Below are 21326 nucleotides of genomic sequence, written 5' to 3'. Positions count from 1 at the left end.
TTATATACTTTGTTGATAATCATTATATTTTAATTTTTATCACAATTTGATGTAAAATAAAATTTCTCAATTATTACAGCTTGGCCGCTGTAAAGAATGTTTTAACAAATTCGTGTATATTAAAAATTATTTGAAAGCTGTCGAGGTACAAGTAAAAATTTCTCGAGTGTTTTATTTATAATTATGTTTCATTATTTAGTGCGTTTTAATTAAAATTAAAATCTTTAAGGAACACAGCCTCGACTACAAGAGAGATTTTCTTTACGAGCTTAAATGTAAATTACTTTACATGTTATCAAGAATATAATTACATTAACGAAATTATTAAATAAATGTAACTATTTGAAATACGTCTAAAAGTTAAATTGAATATACTTTGAGCGATTCGGATGCGATTAGGTAGCGCGACGCAATAAGATAGACTAGAGACCCGTTATGCAGCTTGAAGACGAAGATAGGTGACCTCTCTTTAGACTTGAAGGAAGCGTGCATCAGTGGGTCTAGACTACGGCTAAGTAGTTAGGAGGGACCGTGATATCGGACGTACGTATTTACTTAAATCATCCTAAAAGGCTTATAAAAGACTACCCCAAAAAGTGAAGACATTACGACGACTAACATTTTAGGCGACACGATACTATTATTCTGCTGGAGGCGAAACCGAGAACCTTCGCAGCGAACATGAACTGAATAAATGCACAGTGTGTCATACTGATGATACGCCAAAATAACAGTTGTTTAAAGTCCTGAATTTGCAATCAATAAAAATTTGATTGGACATAATAATATCGGACATTTTCTGTGATTTTCTACGGTTTCAAAAATTTGAGTGTGTGTCAATCGTACTAATCAAATTTTTTTTATTTCTTAAGTTTATCATGCATTTTAATTGAAAATTTAATCGCTTAAATTAAAAATAAGGCAAAATTTTAATAACTTGGAAAAATTAGCACTTTGACGTTTTTATTTGGAAAAAAAGTTGATTCGGGATTTTCGCTATATAATGGACGCGTGTTTGTGACTATCCAGGAAATTTTCCAATATTATCGACATCTCGTTGCGCTTCACTGCCACGTAGTCGAAAATATTTGTCGCGTTTTGCGAGGGTTTTAAAAGCCAACGGGAATTTTGGCCGTAAATGGCACCGATATCGTAGGAAGAGAGCGGAAGGTATCAAATATTCGCGATTTGCCGAGGATCTTAACAAGTTCCGCGCTCATAGATCGACTTCCTGTCAAGTCACGTCAATCGAGAGCGTCATAAACCGGCGGTCATGAATCTTAAGAGTCAGGAAACCGAGCGAGACGTCGTCGTCTCGTCTGGGTTCGCTCGCTCGCTTGCTCGTTCGACGCCGGAAATTTCGTTGTCGAGCTTGGGAGCCGCGGCGCCATAAAACAGAAGTGAAGCTTTTCAGCAAGTGAGAAGAAAAGCGGATCGTGTTGAACGAAGTGCGCTATGTTTTACTAGGGAAATAACCCTCAGTTAGGAAAAACGAGTCACGAAAATTGCCACTATAATTTTTATCGTCGATCTATTCTAGAATCTGAATTTGTAGTTCATAGACTTGCGAACGTTCTCGGTGTAACCCCTTATAGGTATAATCCGCCGCTACCGAAAACAATCTACCTACGACGGGCGGTCCGTGCTAGATCTAGGGACTAGATCGGCTGAAAGAAGCGACTGATGAGTGCTAATCTACTAATCTACAACATCAACGAGAATCTCGCAAAATTTCATCTACTCGCGGAAGGAGTTATTGTATGCGTGCGTGTGTGTGTGTGCATGTGTATGTGTGTGTGTGTACGTGAGTGTAAATGCGTAGGAGTTTTGTACACTATATACTTATATACATGCAATGGTACACTTATCTTATCAATTCTTTACTTGATTTTCGCAATTCAAGTAACGCAGCGAATGATAACGAACTTGATTCTGGCGCTCACAGTGGCAAGTACCTGATGTGCAATGAACCCTCGTTAGAGCGAATTCGGAGAAACTCGAAACTAGCAGTGTAGTTCGTGATGGATAATAGCTGCAGAGAAGGATCTGTGGCGTTGAGCGACTCAAGCTAACGAGAGCTTACCGTATCACGAGCAATATCGGCTTACAGAATTATTCCTTTCTCCAGCGATCGGAATTTCTATCGAAGCGCTGATTAGGTAAAAATTGCTGAAAAAACTTTTTTTTACTCCCTTGAATTGCGAAACAACGCTAAACCCTGTAAACATGTAACTCCACTCGAATGAGAGGCTCGAGGAATCTGACTGGATTTTATTGCCTCTATCCACGCTAATTCGAGAAAAGCGTCGATGCGCGCGTTATCCAGCACCCGTTAAAGTAAAGAACAATTAAGACAGTCAGCTATAAAGTTTTTCTCTTTAATCCTTTCAGTATGCTTACGCCATATATTGCATGTTACTTTTCGTTATCTACCATGCACAAAAGATTGAACTTTATTAATAATTTAGGATTGTAGTTTATTAAGAAGATTAATATGTTTAATGTTCATTAAACTATGAAAGTTCGTTTGAACATCATCTTTTCTTAATTCGGTAACTAACTATAAAATCACTGTTATATTCAGAGATTCACGGATCATTAATTTAACGTTTATTAACGAGAAATCAAAATTGATAATAAAATTAATGAAAAAATTAATGAAAAGTAATGGTTGCAATAATTGTATTGAATTTGATACTGAAAGGATTATTTTAATGAATTCCTGACACATAGATTTAGTAACTACCATGATGCGTCCCTAAGAGAAAGAATCTAAAACAGCGTTCTCTAGAATTTTGTCCAACGCTCGAAAAATGCATCTTACTTTACCTCAATAGTTAAACGAAAGCTCTTAACGTAATGCATATCTTAATATCAAAATGCAAATGACTCAACTTTCTTGCGCACTATTGCACATAGTATTTATTTGGCATTATAGGTAATTCCTTGAGCAAAAGCGGTAGGTACTAGATTTTCTTCGAGGACTATATAAAGGGGAGTTACGCACGACGAGTTTATTATAATAGAGTCTCTGAGACCGTTCGTTCGCCGTTCATCGGCTCTTCTCTAACGACAGCAGTGTTAAACTCGTACGAGACACTCCTGCCATTGGTACTTGTAGAAACGATTCGAGAATTCGCGACGCAACATTAATAACATTGTTAATATTATTAAACAATCACGAAAAGGGAGCCAAGTAACAATAATTTAATAAATAAATAATTTAAATTTGGCATCAAAACGTAACTTTACTCGCTAATACGGATAATAATCAATCATTTCACGTTAATAAAATATGACATAGAGGAAAGACTCGTCAAATCTTTTATGACCGTCCCGTTAACGGCTTTTCCTTGTTTTTCTCGCTGGGATCGCATCCCGTCCCGAACGAACGATCGGCGATCGTTGACTTAGATCTCATCGGGATACATCGTGACCGGTGTGAGTGACTTCCTACTCTTTAGCAAAAATAAGTATCGTGTTACGCGTTTACAACACCGGCTCACGATGATCCCGTACGTAAGGTAAGGGCGAGAGAGACGCCTCTCGCTTTGTGTCACGTGTGTGTCCGGCGTCAGTGCAGCGAAGCTCTCTTTCTCCCGCGGCTTTTCTTCCTTCCTTGAGCGACGTCCGTCGGCGGTGGCTCAAAGAAAGGGGCGCGTAACAAGCTTTGAAATACCTTGTAAGCCGGCTACACGCTACTGCTATATACTGTCTATAAAGCCTTAGACCAGCGAAACGATATTTATAACCGGCGTCCTGACACGGGCCCCGCCATATGAAATTTTCCATTCTAGCGAACCGTCAAACTTGAAATGCGATAGACGTCCCTCGGCAAAACCGGTCAAAATAGGAAAACTTGATCGTTGAAGGTATAAACCGATGAACTGTGTACGATTCTGGAGTAACTCGAAAATTAAATTGCATAAAAAATTTTGATACTTACGTTACAATAAATATCGAAGGAAGATTATTGACTAGATATTCTAAGAATTTACTGTCGATCAAATTTTTCACTTGTATGAACATATTATAAGAGAACTGAAGAGAGCAAAAGCCAGACGATGCCATTTTAGAAAGTTGGCAGTGTCATACAAAGCCGAAAGACGTTTTAATCCTTTTCTCAATGTGTTAATCCCTTCCAATGGTTCTGCGGATCTCTTTTAAATGCTTTTAAGCTTTCGACTGGCCGCGAAATGGGCTTTGAAACATCGTTTCGTCCGTCTCCGGCTTTTCACCGTGCGCATTCGCGCGCTCTGACTTTGTAGTAATTGCCAGGTACAGTGCTCGTCAACGATGGCTTTTTTGAATTGGCACATATAACACTACTCTAGACAGCTGATTCGCCGAAAGGAAAAGCCTTAGTCGTTAATCACTTACTAATTGTAATCTCGACGAGGCGGCGGCAGCCATCGATGCGTCGATCGATGAGAAGCAGTGTACCTTGTGGATTGGAGGAGTGTGTGTTGCGATCTTGGATTATCGCCGGCAGAAAGTTTGCAAGTAACTTACGTGCTAGTACTTTGGTAAAACAGTTTTCGCATCCTCTCGATTAACGTCTCCTCTCTGTATATACGCTTCCTCGCTTATAGGTATTTAGGTATACGCATCGCTCGATGACTTCCATTAAGAGCTAATTAATTCGATCTAATTTAAGGACTATCTTTGGACGTTTGGCTCTGTCGCGCAGGGCCGCCACTCAACTTTGGTATTTTGTTTCTATATATTTCGCGATAATAACGAACCTACAGCCATTCTTACCTCCTCGAAGAAACGAAGCGTCGCTGTTGTTTTCAGGCTGCTGCCAGGTTTCATCCGATCTCGAACTCGATTATGCGCGAAAATAACGTACCTTGACAATTCGAGGTAACAGAGAGACACTGTGTAGTCCATTAGAGCGCTAATTAAACCCTAACGCAAGCTCCGATATACAGGAAAAAATTGTACCAATTATATGCATAATCTTAGAAGTCAAAAGAACATTGCCATCTTCAAAGAATTTGGTTACCGTGAAGGATCCATCACGGGTTTATTTTGTGGGAAATCTCGCAAAAGAAATATTTACCCTGTAGGAATTAAAACTCTCAGCATTCTTTTTGCCTCATAATTCACTCTATCTTGATCTTCCCTTCCTTCTTTCATCTCCATGATCTCTTATTACCACGCGCTAACGTTGATTTTGCGCGAATTAAAGCTTCCTTCTTCGCACTTTTGATTATCTCCCATCCTTATAACGTCTTACAAGAGAAATGTAGATAACTATATAGAATAAAATGCGGTGCTCGCCTTTCTTCTCTGTTTATCCTTCTACTATCTTTTTAACCACTTTCGCCTCATACTTTTTTACTTTTTAATACATTTCTATCTCCAGCTTTTGTCTATGCACGATTATACCCTATCTTTATTACTCCTTTTAGAAGCGAGCGAGATAAATGAGAAATGCAAACAAGCGGATTTAGCGGTCTAATGTTGTACACAGATGTTTCTCTAAAAGGTTCTCGATCCGCGATCGAACCGCCTCGAGGATACGTTCGTTGAACCGACCTTGCCAGGAGCTTCGGGATTTCGTGATCGATCTCGCGCTAAGGAGCGACTCCTTCCCGACGATCCATCGTGCGGCGAATGCAAACGCACGCGGAAGTGCATCTCTCTCCTCCTGGCACCGGCGGCCCCTTGCCCCCACCCCCACCCCCCAGCTACGTGTAATGCTCGCAGTCCCCACACTCGGAGAGCGTGGGTGTGGACGGACACTAGGTGGGATTCGGGTCCTCGTACGCCTTCTCGTAGTCCCGCCGCCGTATCACCGCGAAGTGGGTCATCTGGAAGGAGTTGGTCTTCTTGCAGCCGCGCTCCAGCGTGCCCGTCATACTGTAGCCCATGTTGAAGTCGCTCGACGAGACGTTCGACGTCAGGTACAGCTGTAACAGGGCGGCAAGCAGATCGATACGATATCACTGCGTTGCTCTCGCGCGCACACACGAAACTCGAAGAGTTTCCTGCAGCTTCTTTTCACTACATTCCTCAGGCTAATTACAGTAATAGTAATTTTATTAATAATATAATGTAAATGATACACATATATAAAAACCATAATAACAAATTAATGATATCACGTTGATAATAATATTAAAGGAATAGTATAATATGATAAAAAGTATTTTTTAGCCATATTTTTGTTACGTTTGTGTGCCAGTATTTCTTTAACGTAAATATATACAGTTATTTCATTTTACACACAAAAAAGCGCGGCTAAAACCATTCGTCCAAATCCCTTCAGACTGCTTGTAATTAAAAGTTAACCAGTTGGGAAAAAATTGCCGTAAAGCGTATCTGTGTTAATTAAAACGTCCCAAAGCTCTTTTGGTATTTTACATTTAAAAAACGTAGCTCGTGCCTTCGTTATTACCGGAGATGATATTTCGGACGCAATCCGACGAACTTCAATGGCAGATCATTAGAACACAGGGGAAGCTCGCGTCTGCCGATTCAAAGCACGACGCTGGTCATGCTTGTCCTTTATGCAGGCCGGGCGCTCCATCAAAATTGCATGCGCGACAGTTATGGCTGACTGTTGGCGCGTGGACACGTGTTACTTTCCGACAGCAGCAGCAGCAGCCGCCAGCCGCGCTACACATTCCAGTATTATACGTTTGACGACACGCGTAAGAAGCGCATGTACACGTTGCGGCTCTTTCGCCTTTTCAGTGTCGTCATAAAACCCCCGCGGCAGCTATGCGACTCCCCCGTCGTTTGCCCGCAATGGCATCTACTTTAGGCATTTGGGGAATACGTGCGTGGTTGTCCCGGGGTCTTTCCTCCGCGGAGAAAAAGTCTGCACTTGACGCGACTCCTCTCCAGGCAGCCCGATAAACGCCGCGAAAACGCGTCGCGACGTGTGCCGGAGGCATGCCATCAACGTACATATACTATACATACACAGGCGCGACGCGTCGACGCCTTTTGTCGGCCGACAGTTATTCGTTATTCCCATCCGAGATTCTAGCAAGTCCGTTCGCGGATTTTTGTACATGGCTCCTTGAAAAGGGGCGAAATTAAAAGTCGCGGTAAACAATAATGACAACGCATTTCGACGCGTAAAGAGTATGTCGGTGTGATCGATGACGATGATTGAACATGGCGTATATTCTCAAGTAAAAAGATTAACGATCGTTACGCTGTAGAATCGCATTTTTCCGCGTATGGTATATATCCACCGGCGCGATCACGATGGTGAACGAGCGCGACGTAATGATGATCCCGTGATAAATTCGATAACCGTTATTTCGCATGTTTGACGAATATGAAATTTATCATCGGGAAATATTGCGGCGTCACGCTCTCGCGTGTTTCCTCGGCTGTTTCGCGGCATCCCCGTCCCCGACGAATCGTCGGAATGTATTTTTTTTTTTTTCACGAGCGCCAAGCGATCTTGTTAATTCACCGGGACGGACATCCGCGCGGGTCGGGAATGCGATTCTTCAATTGGTTTAATTCGTTTGCAGAAAACGCGCGCGACCTGTTTCCGCAATTGCGGAAACGGGGACGACGAATGCGCGCGCGTTACAATGCGCAACGATACCAAGTTTTCCGCGTTGCCGTATATTTATTTCATTTATTTAATTATATCGTCCTCGCTGCGTATACTCTCGGCTCTCGAGATAGAGGCGTCTAAAAATTGCATGCGCGCATTTACCGGGAGATACTTTTTTACGCGGAGAGAGACGAAGTGGAGATATGTTGATCGCGTCGCGGCGCGCGGCGCCGTGAATACGTTGCCCGCGCGAGCTTAAATATCATCACGGAGACAAAATTTCTCGTAATCCGACAATCTGCAGATTATAGCTGGGGCGGACTGCGAGCTTCCGATATAACGTCTGGTGCACCGTTTAAAAGAATTGTGCGAGCCTCGACGTTCTTTCGGCGATAAAAAATAATTAGTGCGATATATGTATAAGGTATAATTCGAGTTTATGAATTTAATTATATTATTTAAAGAACTTAAGGTAATTTTTATAATACGAATTATACATTTCCTGTTCACACAAGTAAACAGATGTATTAAAAGGATATATTAAAGAAAGAAGGGATATATTAAAAGAATAGCATTCTTAATAGAAGGAAATTTTTATAGTTTACCTATTTATTTGTAATGTATATTTATAGATATGTAAATTATTACTTTATGATTTCGAAATAATTTTGAGTCAAGGTAAATAGCGGTGTGGAAAAATACAACGTAGCGTAGCCTTTAAAGAGGTTAAAGGCAATTTCTCTACTAACAAGCACGACAAGCGACGAGTTTGTTAACAATTAACGCGAGCTATATATAGTTGATGGAGCGTGTTATCGAGTTTAGGAATTACGATAGGAAATTCTGGCAACTTGTTACGCATTTCATTAATATTGCAATTGGAGGATACAATAATCGTATAATAATTTTACAAATCAGAAAATACCACATTTTGTTCTGACAGATTATTTTTATTAAAAATAAGAATAATTGAAACCTAAACTTAGATTTAAGGAATACACATTTAATAAATTTAAGTATATAAATCCACACCTTGAAATCGGGATCGGTAGTCATCCTCTTGAACGAGCCGATAATATAAAGCGTGCCCGTACCCGTGTCCACCATTTTTGCCTGAGTACTGTACCTGAAAAACAATCGCGATTTTTCGAATTAAAACCTTATGACCAATAATATTTTTTGTACGAGGCAATCGATTTCAAGTCGGTGGAAAAATCTATGGATAGAAAAAAAATAAGAATCGCGTCTTATAGGATAGTATCGGGAAGAAAGAAATGTTAAAGAAGAAAAAGCGTAATCGATTTTGATACACCGAATATAGCAGAGAGCTATCAATTCGTCATCTTTAGCTCGTTCGCTTTTCTAGCGTCTTTGACATAATCCTTGAGAAGAAGATCGACCCTCGAGCACACTCTCGATATTCTTACCCTCTGTCCCGAGTTGCACTATACAATAGCGAGGCATTGTGTATGCTTATAAAAGGCGTTCCTTATATAAGGAAGCGATTTCATCAATTCTTACTTACTCTTTTGTAAAAACTTGCGAAAATATTTATATTACGATAGGAAATTCTGGCAATTTGTTACGCATTTAATTAATACCAATTCGAGGATACAGTAATCATACATTTTACGAATTAGAAAATACCACACGGAAAGAACGGCTGAAGTATCTCAAAATTTAACTAGATACAAATCTGAAAATAATTTTGTTGCACCATCAAAATAATTATAGTAGGTCGCTGAAGTATGATGATAATGCTGTAAAAATTTTTGATATTTTAGCAATCAGTTTGAGTGTTCTACGTAATTATTTTGATGGTGCAACAAAATTATTTTTAGATCTGCATCTAGCTAAATTGTTAGATACTTCAGCAAAACTGTTCTTCCCGTGCACATTTTGTTCTGACAGATTATTTTTATTAAAAATAAGAATAAAATTGAAACCTAAACTTAGATTTAAGCAACAAAACGAAAGCTATTCAACATTTCTTAATCGTCCCAATTCTTTTTACTTTTTTTGCTAAATAATAATAATATTAATTTAAAAAATTATATTTCTATATTTATTAATTTATCTGCTATATGTCAGTATAAAATTATTATTGGACAGTAGAAGTTTTTGATGTGTTTGAACTTGGATGTCGATTTGAAACTTTTGTGGGCCATCTCAAATGCGCATTGTTAGGGTAATTGACGATCGTCGTTAGCTACGTGCCGTGTCTTTAGGCCACACGATCTCCATCGATGCGATGAACGCGAAGGGGAAATTGTAGAGCGGGAATGATTGAGAAGACGAGGGCGACTTTCACTTGACTGGTGACGAGAGACTTTATGATTGTGAAAAGGGAAAGAGTATAACAAAATGTACATTTCCAATTGTATTATAATATTTATTAGATTCTTATATATAAGTATAATTATTATAAAAACTTTATTAATAAGAGGAGAAATCACAAGCTTTTAATAATAATAATGGTGAAATAAATATACATACATATATATTATATTTGTTTATTTATGGACTGTATTATCTTTTCAAATCTTTTATAAAAGATACAACATCTTATAAGTCCAACTTAATACATGAATTTCACATAAAGCTACATTTTCTCTCTTTATTTTTGAAGAAGAAAATTTAGTTAAAAACTAAGATGTAATATATTTTCATGTTAGAAAATCCTCCTTCTCTTTTCTTTCTCTCTTTTAAATGTAAATTAAATAATGACATACACAAACTGTGCAAAAATAAAAATAATAAATATCAAGTTAAAAGATTCTATCTAAAGGCTTTCGAGGAGGAAAACTCTTTTTTCTGCATGAAGAAAGTAAACGAGAGATAGAAGAGGCAGAGGTGCAGGCAGTAGAATTCACCAACACCCGCACAGTCGACTCGAGGGGCTTATTCCGGCGGAGATACTTCTCGAGGACCGACGACGATCATTAAAAGTTTAAACGGCCTCCATTGAGGCGAACGGCGGCGCATCCGACACTCGGTTCGTAGTCTGCCGCGTCTCGGTCGCTTTGATTTCCCCGGCTTTCCCCGAAAGGAAAAGGTGTGCAAGGGAAAATCCGAACCGTCGAAGAAAGGCATGTAGACGTCACTTTTCTAGCGTTTACGCAACTATGCGGGCATAGTAGATAGTGACTTCGTATGCCCGTGACGTAAACATGCCTCTAGAACGCTTTTCAACACGTCTCTCGATTTTTCCGCTTTGACGTTATCGACGATCTCGCATGAAGTGCTTTTAATATATGCGTACCAGCTGGCAGCGAACACGACCGAATACTTGTAATAAATGTCTATCAGTTGGAAGGAAAAATGAACTACACAGGATCGAAATGTTATTTATTTATATCGGCGATCACATATTGTTGTATCGACAAGTTAGCGCGAATATCACAAATATCACAAATATCTATATAATAAATATACAATAAGTGCTTATCTCCCTCTTATATACTACGTTTACGCGAGCGTTACTTCTGTATAATAGTAACTTACGATAATTCCTTCACATAAACGGGATTTTGTAGTGACTTACGATAATTTACTCCGCGTAAACGAGTGAATTATCGTAAGTTACTACAGAAGTAACGCTCGCGTAAATGTAGTATCAGTTGAGCGAAGAAGTAAATTAACATTGCGATAAAATTGTGATAAGAACACTTTTTGAGGGACAAGTACTAATTAAGCTTTTGAAGGAAAAAAGAACTGGATGATATCGAATGTCAATTAGCAAAATCACGAACCAATTAGCGACGATAATTACGTTGATAATTAATGTGCATCAGTGGTTATATTATCGATACCCTCGAGATATTGTTTACTTTCTAGAGCATGTATTGGCTCATTATCGATAAATTGACGAGCTCATCGCGACATATTTGTCAAGTATCCCCAATCGGTTTGAATTTGGTTGCAGTCGATTGCACCGCGTGAAAGGTCGAAATCCTCGATGAAGATAAATGGGCGAGATTTCCTCGACCAACGAGCCGATCGAACTGTCGTCGCGTTTCAACCCGTCGTAAAAGCTTTTGTTGACCGAGCAATGATGGGGGGGGATCGGTATAAAACAGTAATTTTTGGGGATAAATTGGACTTCGATTTCGATGTAACTATCTTGATGTTCCAACATGAGATTGGCAAAGTTTTGTTGACTGAGCAGCGAGATTGAAGATTAGAATGGAGTAATCTCGATCTTCGAGATTCGAATCGGGTTAAATATAGATATCTTAACGCTCTAACTATGAGAATTTTTGTTGGTCAAACAAAAACGGTTGAAAATCCAAGTAACAATCTTCGAGATCTCAGATGGTTTTTATTTCAATCTTGAAAATTTTTGTTGACCAAAAAACTATCGGAATCGAAATGGAATGTCTTTTCTCGAAAATCGGGCCGAGATCGGAGTAAATTGAACAGTCGGTCAAAATACATGGCCATGCGGAGTAATATCGTTTGTATTTGGTATCCTTGTCAGAGAGAATAACGCAAACTGTACACGTGTCCACGGATAGGAGCGTGGAAATTGATTTGTGCAGCCAAGAGCCGTTATGCCACGTGTTTACTAAGACGGGCAGCCACGGTTCTCGTAGCTCAGCTAGCCGTACGGAGACGGACATACAGGCACTCCGTAGCGGAGCCGAGGGATATTTAGGCAAGTTCGGTCGCGTCTTCGCAAACTCCGTTCGATCCTGCGGAGACGTCTCGTCTATGCCCGGTGCGCCGCGCTAAGGATGCCTCCGAAATCCATTTTGACCATATATTAATCGGTGTATGACCTGATGTATACGGCTATAGCACAGCATGAATTCGTTCGATATTCTATCTTTGAAACAGATGATCAAACCGTATAATTCTTTTTTTTTTATATTAATAGATACATTTTTTGTTCTAGTATTTAACTTTTCTAAGAAATATTTTACTTTTTATTCAAAATATGACCTGTATACGGTTATGGGATAGCCTTCAGCGCAAATTCTCTTGATATTCTATCTTTGAAACAGATGATCAAATTGTATAATTCTTCTTTGATATTGATAGGTACATTTCTTGTTCTAGTACTGAACTTTTTTAAGAAATATTTTACTTTTTATTTGAAATGATAAATTATATGTAGGAAAGAGTTAAAATAAGTATTATTTTTAATGTCCTTTATTACTAATAATTTGCACAGAAACAAAATATTTAAATATCTTCTGTCAGTATATTATTAATTATTAAAATAAACATCGCGCATAATCATGGAGAGAATTTTCTCTTAAAATTTACCCTGAAATCATGGTAGTGGGACAACGTATACCACCAAGAATTTTATGCAAGCTATTCTGATTAATATCTACCATAATAAAAAATATTAATATCTATTACATTTAAAATATAAAATATGTTTGATTAATTTTACTAAATTATATCTAGGAAATTTCAATAATTTTTCAAAATTTACCAATCTGCTTGGTAATTTTTATCACGTTGTTTGTAAAATGTTTTGTATATTTTAAAAATTCCTTGGTTGCCAAGTTGTCCCAAGTTTGTAGTGAATTTAAGGGTAAAATATAACAACAAATTCTCTCCGTGATGTTTTTGCGGGCGGTTTTTTTTTATAAAGAAAAAACGCAGGACACACAAAATTTTCTCTAGAAAATTTAAGGTACAACATTTGATCCTGGGCGTCGTAAAACATCGCGATTTTATCGCACGGTCCAAAGCTTGCCGACTCGTCTCCACCTCCTCGAGATTTATCATGGCTCTCAACATTCGGAGGAAGACAATGAGGACGTCTTTTCTTCTGCGCACACACGCGCGATCGAACGAATCGCTATAAATCGCGAGCCCCTTATCGGCTTCGACCACCGACCGGCGACCTTAACGGCGCCGAAATCTATGGACGCTGGAAAGTTAGACGGGCCCTAGTTTCCCAAAGTGATACGACCGCCGCGCCGAGAGGAGAGAGGTCTCACCCTATCTCGGTTATACGGTATTCTGTCTCCGTTCGCGTTCCACCTCTATCCACCTCTATCCACTTTACAGTGTGCCCTCATGAGCTCGTTATCTCGACGGGGATAACGCGGCGCGCATCCTGAACGTCAAGATCCGAAACGCGTTGCAAACGGGTATCACATGATAATTATCGAATATAAACGAATATCGAACGGATGAGGAACGATGATTGTGGAAGTGGCGTTACGGAATTGTAAGATGAAACACAAGATGCTTAAAAGGAGATACTCGTTGATTGCCTCTTGAATATCGAAATTGCATCCGTGATGCAACTGTAATTTAATAATAATTTCTCACCTTCTTGTTCCAGCGACTTCGACGACCTTGCACCGGCTCCGGCTCCACCAGAACGGCGTCAAGGTCCAGTAGGAACTACTCGCACTTCTCGCCCAGCCCTCCTCGGGGAACAAAAGAACCTGCGACAAATGGTAAGTCACCTTTTATATATCATCTTTATCATCTTCCACTCGAAAATTTCAAATGTATGCGTAACGTATTGGAAACACTGCACCGAGAAAAAAGTTTGCTCAAGTGAATAAAATCAGCAATCTTATTCTCATCTAAAAGATATCAAGTTTATCGAACAAACTGTATGTTGACACAATTTCGTCAATGCATTTTAATTATATCTAACGTCTTTATCGACGAAACGTGTCTCATTAATTATATGAATTGCTTGATTTTATTCTTGATTGAATGCATTTTGTTCCATCAGGCAACTTTTTCTTCTCAATGTAGGATAATAGAACGTAGAACGTCGATAGTAAGCTCGCTGGAGAAGCTATAGCGCTCTCAAATAAAGTAGACGGGATTGGGAAAAAGGCTTCGTCGGTACTTCTTCGCGGCGTCTTCGACGAGTTCGAGGCTTCCCGAGGAAGATTTGTTGGAGCGAGTTCCCCTCCGTGGGAGGAGGAGGACGCCTTCCCGTCGAACGTATCCTCCGCGAGAGAAAAAAAAATCATCCCCCTCGACCTTCTTCCACCCCACGCGTCCCACCCCGGTGATCCGGTTTCCGCTCTTCGACTTTCCCGAACCTCGGCTATGTGACCGAAATATTGAAACCGCACACCGAGCGCCCTTTCTTCCCTTACGCACGCGACGAAGAGGAAGGAACCACCGTGTGTCTTTCTCCTCCTACGGATCCCTCGCACGCGATGCAGGCATCCGTCATCCCGAGGATTTTCTATACCGCGAACGTGTATAAATTGCTTTTTAATCGGTACACATATCTCACAAGAAGCACGTAAGATAGTTATTCTTCTTTCGCTTGACAGTTTGGCAGAAACGGGTGAGTTGCGTGAAACTTAGCTCCTCCAGATTTACATCGATCTGATTGTCAGTTTTTATTGTTGAGAACGTTATAAATGAAATCCAAATCGTTAAAATATTTATGACTATTATGCATCATACTCATCTTTCACCATTTTTAATATAATAGTTCCATGGAAAATTTGTATGTGTAAAATATAATTAATGTTATCTCCCAGAAGTTATGCGAATTTCCGCTATTCCGCTAATAAATCCAACTAAATCACGTACCGAGGCAAATATTTCGCTTTATCAACACAAACTATTTCGCTTCTTCATTACTATTACTCGGCATCTGCAAAGCTCCCTTGGCAACAGTTTTGCTGGCACCCAAGATATTCCGCGATAACCGTGCATTTCCGTCGAAATTATGATACGTCGTAAATTGCTATCTGTCAGCAAGAATGCGCTTTCTTCTTCCCTCGAGCTATGCGAGAGTGAGGGTAGAGGGAGACCCGAGAAGAGGAATACATGAAGTCGAAAAGACGAAGGGTTGGAAGAGCTGCGTTCTCGACGATCGGATCTTTCCCCTTTTCTCTCTCTTTTTCGGGTTACCGCGAGATAGCTCGTTGCCAAAATTTCTTGATTCGCCGTTCTGGAACAGCGGAATAGTCGATGGGAACAATCTCCGAGAGAGAAAGAGACAGGGAGAGAGAGAGGGGGGAGAAAGGGGAGGAAAGCGCGATTTTATCGGATCTCGTGGAATTGCATTCCAGCCACGTAAACGGGAATATCGAGATTCAGATGAACCTCCACCTCGTCTCTCCATCCTTCGTTCCGATACGAGTCGAGAGTGGTGCAACAAATTCACGATTAACGTCCGTTCCCTGCTTTTCTCTTTTTATTTTCATCCTCGTTTCCAATAGTAGCCAAATCGACGCGCGATAATCTAACAATCCTCGAAACTATATTAGATTTTAATCGCCGAATGCACCAGCCTATTATACATGTACGATGTTGTGCAAAACTGAATATTCGATTTTGCAAGTATTAATTTTAATTACATTACAAAAACTATTTTCATATTTTTTATGCATTAATGCCGTTGATTTTATTTAAACAAATATGATGCATTTATATATAATGAGTTTCGACAGATTAAAACGTTGAGTTTTTCATTTTATTGATCCAACTATATTACACATAACTGTTTTTCTAAATCGATTTGTGAAACCGCGTATTTTCGTATAAATGCCAGCTCAAAAAGTACGCATTTCTACTTCCAGTTTAACTGAAATAAATGACAGTAACATGTACGCAATATATGTACATGTACTTTGCTGAACTTTAATGTATTAAAAATTCAAAGTTCCATATTACCTGTGTGAGCCAGTTTCGCTGCCTGAAGTTTTCTGCTAGTTAATTTTTCCACAGCATTTTTGCATAGCATTGCCTATATACAACGATCACAGCGAAACCGACATCTCTGCAACGTGGAAAATCTATCCCGCGGCCATAAAGTATGTATAAAGCTGGAAATACAATTCGCGATAGACTGGCGCAATTATTTGCTTGCTCGCCGATCAAACTCGCATGATTACGTTCGCAGTGTCGGTTCCACGGTTCTCTCTCCTTCTCTTTCTCTTTCCCACGATTTGATACCGCAGCAACCAATCGAACGTGCTTCATGGCCGTGTTTACTGGTCTTTAATAATGTTTCGCGAATCATCGAGTCGCATTAGTCGGAGTAGCGAGATACGCTTTCGCATCCATTCGGTGAAATCTACATTATTTAGTATTTTGTTCTGCGGTATATTATAACGCGTGGCAGGTATGATATCACAGTGATTATCTTTGCTCCGACCGTAATGATGCAGTCTTTAACATGCCATATGTCCTGCTATATAAAATTCTGCTATTTTATGATTTCTATCTAGATATAATTATTTTTATTTTAATTATAGTTCCTCCTCTTTTTCTATTTATTCTTATTACTAAAATGCAAATAAGAATGGGGTTTATATATTAAATATGCTTCGATATTAATTAATTTAATTCGTTTTCGAAGTAAACGGCGTATGATTCATCTCCCAGAAGAAACTTTTTAATGTAATTAGATAATATAATTGAAAGCTTCAGATACAACAAAATATGCAAGATCAATGCTTCATAGAATCTCGGATTCCATCCGAGTGTCAAATGTATCGAGGTATTAGACGGAAACTGATTGGAGTTCGGCCCGGCTTCAATTTTAACCGAGAATGTCTCGAGGCAGCAATTACTTGTATATTGTATCGGGGTATACTGAATCGAGCCAATGACGCGCCAATATCCGCCTTTTTGCTGCTTTTAATAAGCAGGGATCACGCACGAATCTCGCAATTTCCGCTTTCGATTCAAGCTCGAGCGCGGGTGGATCGTAAGGACGAAGTCCGGGCAAAGTAAAATAAAAGCAAACGACTATGCACGCGCGCGCGCGCGCCCGCCCGCGCGAAGTGGAGCAAAAAGAAGCGACCGCGCTGCTAAGGGTTGCGAGTAAAGGGCGGAATACAAACAGCCGAAGGGACGGAGGACGGAATTTCTCGACCAAAGTTTCCGCGCTCTTTCCTCCCGTCTATTTTTCTTTCCAACCCCTTTTTTCCGTCCCGCGCTTCCGTAATTTTCGTAGTTTGAGGACGACGCATCTGACTTCTGTTTATTGTTTATTAAGATATTTTTTTCTTTTGGAACGAGTAAATAAATACACAAACTAATGAAATTTAATAGAGAAGTTAGTAAAAGCTTTAGTGTGACAACGAAAATATTTTTCAAGCAAAGTCCATTAATACGAATTTACAAGATAGTAGTGATATTTTGTGTACGGCACTGTGCGATTACGAGAACACGTTAACCACAATTGCAATCCTCCTTTCTGCTCCGCAGAAGAACAATCGAACAAATTGAACCAATTCTCGCGGATCGGAAACGATCAGAAAGCGGTCGCGGGCTTGTATAATGGCTGCCCTTTCCTGTCGAACATGCAAATTTATCGACGTTCAAACACCGAAACCCCCGGAGGCGAACAATTTGTCCATTAACGATTCCAATTGCCCGTCGTCGTTATGGTTTCCTTTTTTGCTATGAATAGAAATTATTTTCTTTCCTATTTATGTTGCGTGGCAATTACTTTTAACGCGTAAAATAATATTAAAAAAATAACAATAAATAAATTTGATGTAATTATCAAGAATGCAATTTATCATTAGTCATCGCGAAATTTAGAGATAAAATAAACCAACCTGCTCTGTTTCATTTATCCATTCATACTCAGATCCTAGATATTAAAATTCTTTCGCGCAAAGCGCCGCAATTCTCCTGCAATTAATGCTCCCGCAATTAAAGTTTGGGCCAAATTAAGCTTTACGAATTTAATTTTCTCGGCTCCAAGATTAATTTCGAGTCGAGTCATTGAAAAAGTGGATTGGACCGGCCGGCGCTGTTGCACCCGCGAAATTGTTCCGTTGACCTTGTTCGCGCAGAGTCTCGCGATCTCGCGTTGTTATCGTCGCATTTACGCGTCGCGATAACGACGAACGGAACGTAGTCGTCGACAAACGCGGCCGATATTATGCGCGCAAGGATCGCTGCGACTCGCATTTATATCGGTCTGAATGCCGTTGATTGAATAAGTGGATCTCACGCCGTCGTCGCCACGACTTCCTTCCTCTCTCCCTCCGCGACTCGCGAGTTCTCTCTTTGGTAATTCACCGTATCTCAAATCACACAGAGCGACCGGAATTTGCAACGATTCCTTCCTCAGTCGCGCGCCCGTCATCAATTTTCCTGTTCCACTTCCGCGTGTCACGAATCGTGCTTAATTATCGTCGGAAACGACATATTAACGCTCGTTATAATGTTGCGCAATTGATTTTCCGCGCATTTTATACAAGCGGCCCAAGAAGAAGTTGACCAGAGCATTAGTATGTACTGCACGAACAATGGGGACATTGGAAAAATATTTGACGTAATTAGGTCGCGTTTGGAGTCCCATTATCGAGCCAATGCGTCTCATTAACGACGAAATGGAACAGGTGTAGAAACAGAGCAATTATAATTGACAATAACTGTAATAAAGTACACTACTTTTCTTAATGCAAAATTTCAGAGGAGGAATCTTTTAATTTACAAGCAATTGAAACCTCATAACATCTTAACAACGTGAAAAAAGGGAATGGAGAAAATAATGCTAAAATATACACCGTATTAAATAAAAATTCAACGGTTGAATCCGAAATATCGTTTAAAATAAATAATTCATGAACAGTGAATTAATCCACGTTTGAGGGCGATCTTAAATAAATAACGATTTCAAATTTAAATTTTATTTTTTGTCTTGTTTATCCTGAAAATTTATTCTATTTCACTTCCTACTTGTTATACACATATATTTTTTGTTTTGAATACTTTTTATATACTATATTAATTTATTCATTATATTAAAATATTTATTGTATTATTTTTTGTTATTGATGCCGTGTTTCCTCAAACAGGGCGCATGCGAAACAACCAACTACCTACAGCTTGAGCAACAAAAGCCAAGCAGTTCCGTTATTGATACTAGATATTGCCGACCTGATATCCATTATTGGCACCAGATATTATCGACCTAATATCAATTTGTGCTAGGGTTGTCAAGTGTCAAATGTATCGCGCGAATGCAGCCACGGCAGCTTTATCGTGCACGGCTCGCTGCCGTCGTATCATGCTCACCTTAATTTCGGAAAATCCGGTTCGGACGCACAAGCGGCGGCGGCGGCGGCGCGACCGCTGAAGCGTGGTTGTGCAGTTTCGCAAGCGAGGCGAGGCGAGGCGAGGCAAGGGTATTCGCCATCGGTGAACGATAGCCCGCGTTTCGCCATTCGTGCGACCGTGTTGGCCGCACGTTGCGCATAGGGGGATACCGGTTTACCCGATAATCCGGTAGTTCGGTCCATTGCCCTGCCATAATCCCGTCCCACTCCCTGCAGCCACGCTGGACGCGCAGCATCCCCTTCGTTCGCGCGACAATAGCTCTACAGGCATTTCTTTGCACCAGTGTCTCTCAGACCGAGGTGACCGCGATCGATTTCGAACAATAAACAATTGGAAACGCAATTATCGTTACTGAAGAAAAAACATTATGCATTTCCAAATTCGCGAGAAATTACATTATTGATCCTAACGTTAATAGCGCACGGTCTCTGAATACAATTGTCCGAATGTTTAATCATCACCGTGAATGAAACTTGATTAAATTTCTACCCTTCATTAATATCACTGATCATTGAGCAGCCAAGTATAATGCGATAACATGCAAGAAGTTTCCGCTGATTGTATACGTTCGTATAGTTATCGAGGGAACGAACGCGCATAGTGATCGCGAATCCAATCCCGGGTTAATGGACTGCGGACGTAAAATCGATGGACTGACGATAAACGTCATTGTCCTTCGAGGAGCGATTCGACTGGATGGCATCGTTGTTCGACGTATCGTGATGCGACGCGCCGCTGATTCGGTCCATCTGCTTGTCAGAATGAAGTATCGGACAGCTTTCTCCGTGACCGGGCGAATTGCGCCGGCACCTAAATTCCGCCTGGGATTAGCTGATTGCGAATTGCGATCGTGGGACGTGCTGCTACTGCATCGTACATCTGCATCAAGTCGCGCGAGCGACTGGAGATCTGATGATTGATCCAGTAATCCGCCAGGAGAAATCGGTCACGCGTGAAAATATACATCTACGATTTTCCTTTATGATAATATAAACAGGATTTCCTGGATTATACATTGCATCATATGATACATATATATACGAGTGTATTTAATTTTCTTTCGTTTGCATTGCAAACGGAATTATCATTAAACGCAGTATCGAAATAAGTTCTGAATATTTTATGGAATATTTTATTTTTTCACTTTCACTCAAATCTCTAAATATAATTTCATTTCGCAACATTGCAAGTTATCGCATGTAAAAAGCCTTTATATTTTCCATTTATTTCCTCAGTGGTTTACTTATTTATATATTTATTCATATTTATGTTTTCTTTCTAATAAACAGAGGGAAGTTATATCTCGATACTGAAGCTTTATGATAATTCCTCAGTGATTCGAGTGAATTGTTTAATCTACAGTGGAGAATAGTGTATATTTCGCGAATAACATGTAGCTTTTGCATCGAGTCCCATTAATTAGGGGGCACGATTAACGTATTAACGTGATTACTCGGTTCGTTACGTTGCCATATACGCATCGCCGTCGACGTCGCCAAATTTGTTCAACCTATTTCCGCGTTCTCGTCGAAACTCAGCGACGTGTATATTAGCGAGTTATTACGTATGCCGTACGCACGATATCATTTATTCATTTCAGTTATTATAGAGCCACTCAGCACCATTATCGGCAATGCCCAGGGCGGCTCGGGTCATCTCATTTGCATTTTTGTACCTATGCACTGTTTGTAATGTCAAATTATACTTACTTTTAACCATTCATATAGGTCGCCACTGTTCCTACTCAATATGTCGT

The 21326-nt window shown here is 39.9% G+C and overlaps 1 protein-coding gene across 1 annotated transcript in view; it reads right to left on the bottom strand.

The window, feature by feature from the left end:
* Window positions 1-903: 903 nt before the first annotated feature.
* The window catches only part of LOC112459973, a 34260-nt gene continuing 13837 nt past the window's right edge, over window positions 904-21326 (bottom strand). The window contains exons 2-4 of the mRNA XM_025024359.1: window positions 13829-13947; window positions 8564-8657; window positions 904-5918 (exon numbers count right to left, since the gene is read on the bottom strand). Coding sequence (XP_024880127.1) covers window positions 5751-5918; window positions 8564-8657; window positions 13829-13947 — 381 coding nt within the window. The 3' untranslated portion in view covers window positions 904-5750. The remainder of the gene's footprint in view (window positions 5919-8563; window positions 8658-13828; window positions 13948-21326) is intronic.

The sequence above is a fragment of the Temnothorax curvispinosus genome, unplaced genomic scaffold, assembly GCF_003070985.1.
Source record: "Temnothorax curvispinosus isolate PA1 unplaced genomic scaffold, ASM307098v1 QBEX01010277.1, whole genome shotgun sequence".
NCBI classification, from domain to species: domain Eukaryota; kingdom Metazoa; phylum Arthropoda; class Insecta; order Hymenoptera; family Formicidae; genus Temnothorax; species Temnothorax curvispinosus.
This window is presented reverse-complemented; position numbering and strand designations above follow the sequence as displayed.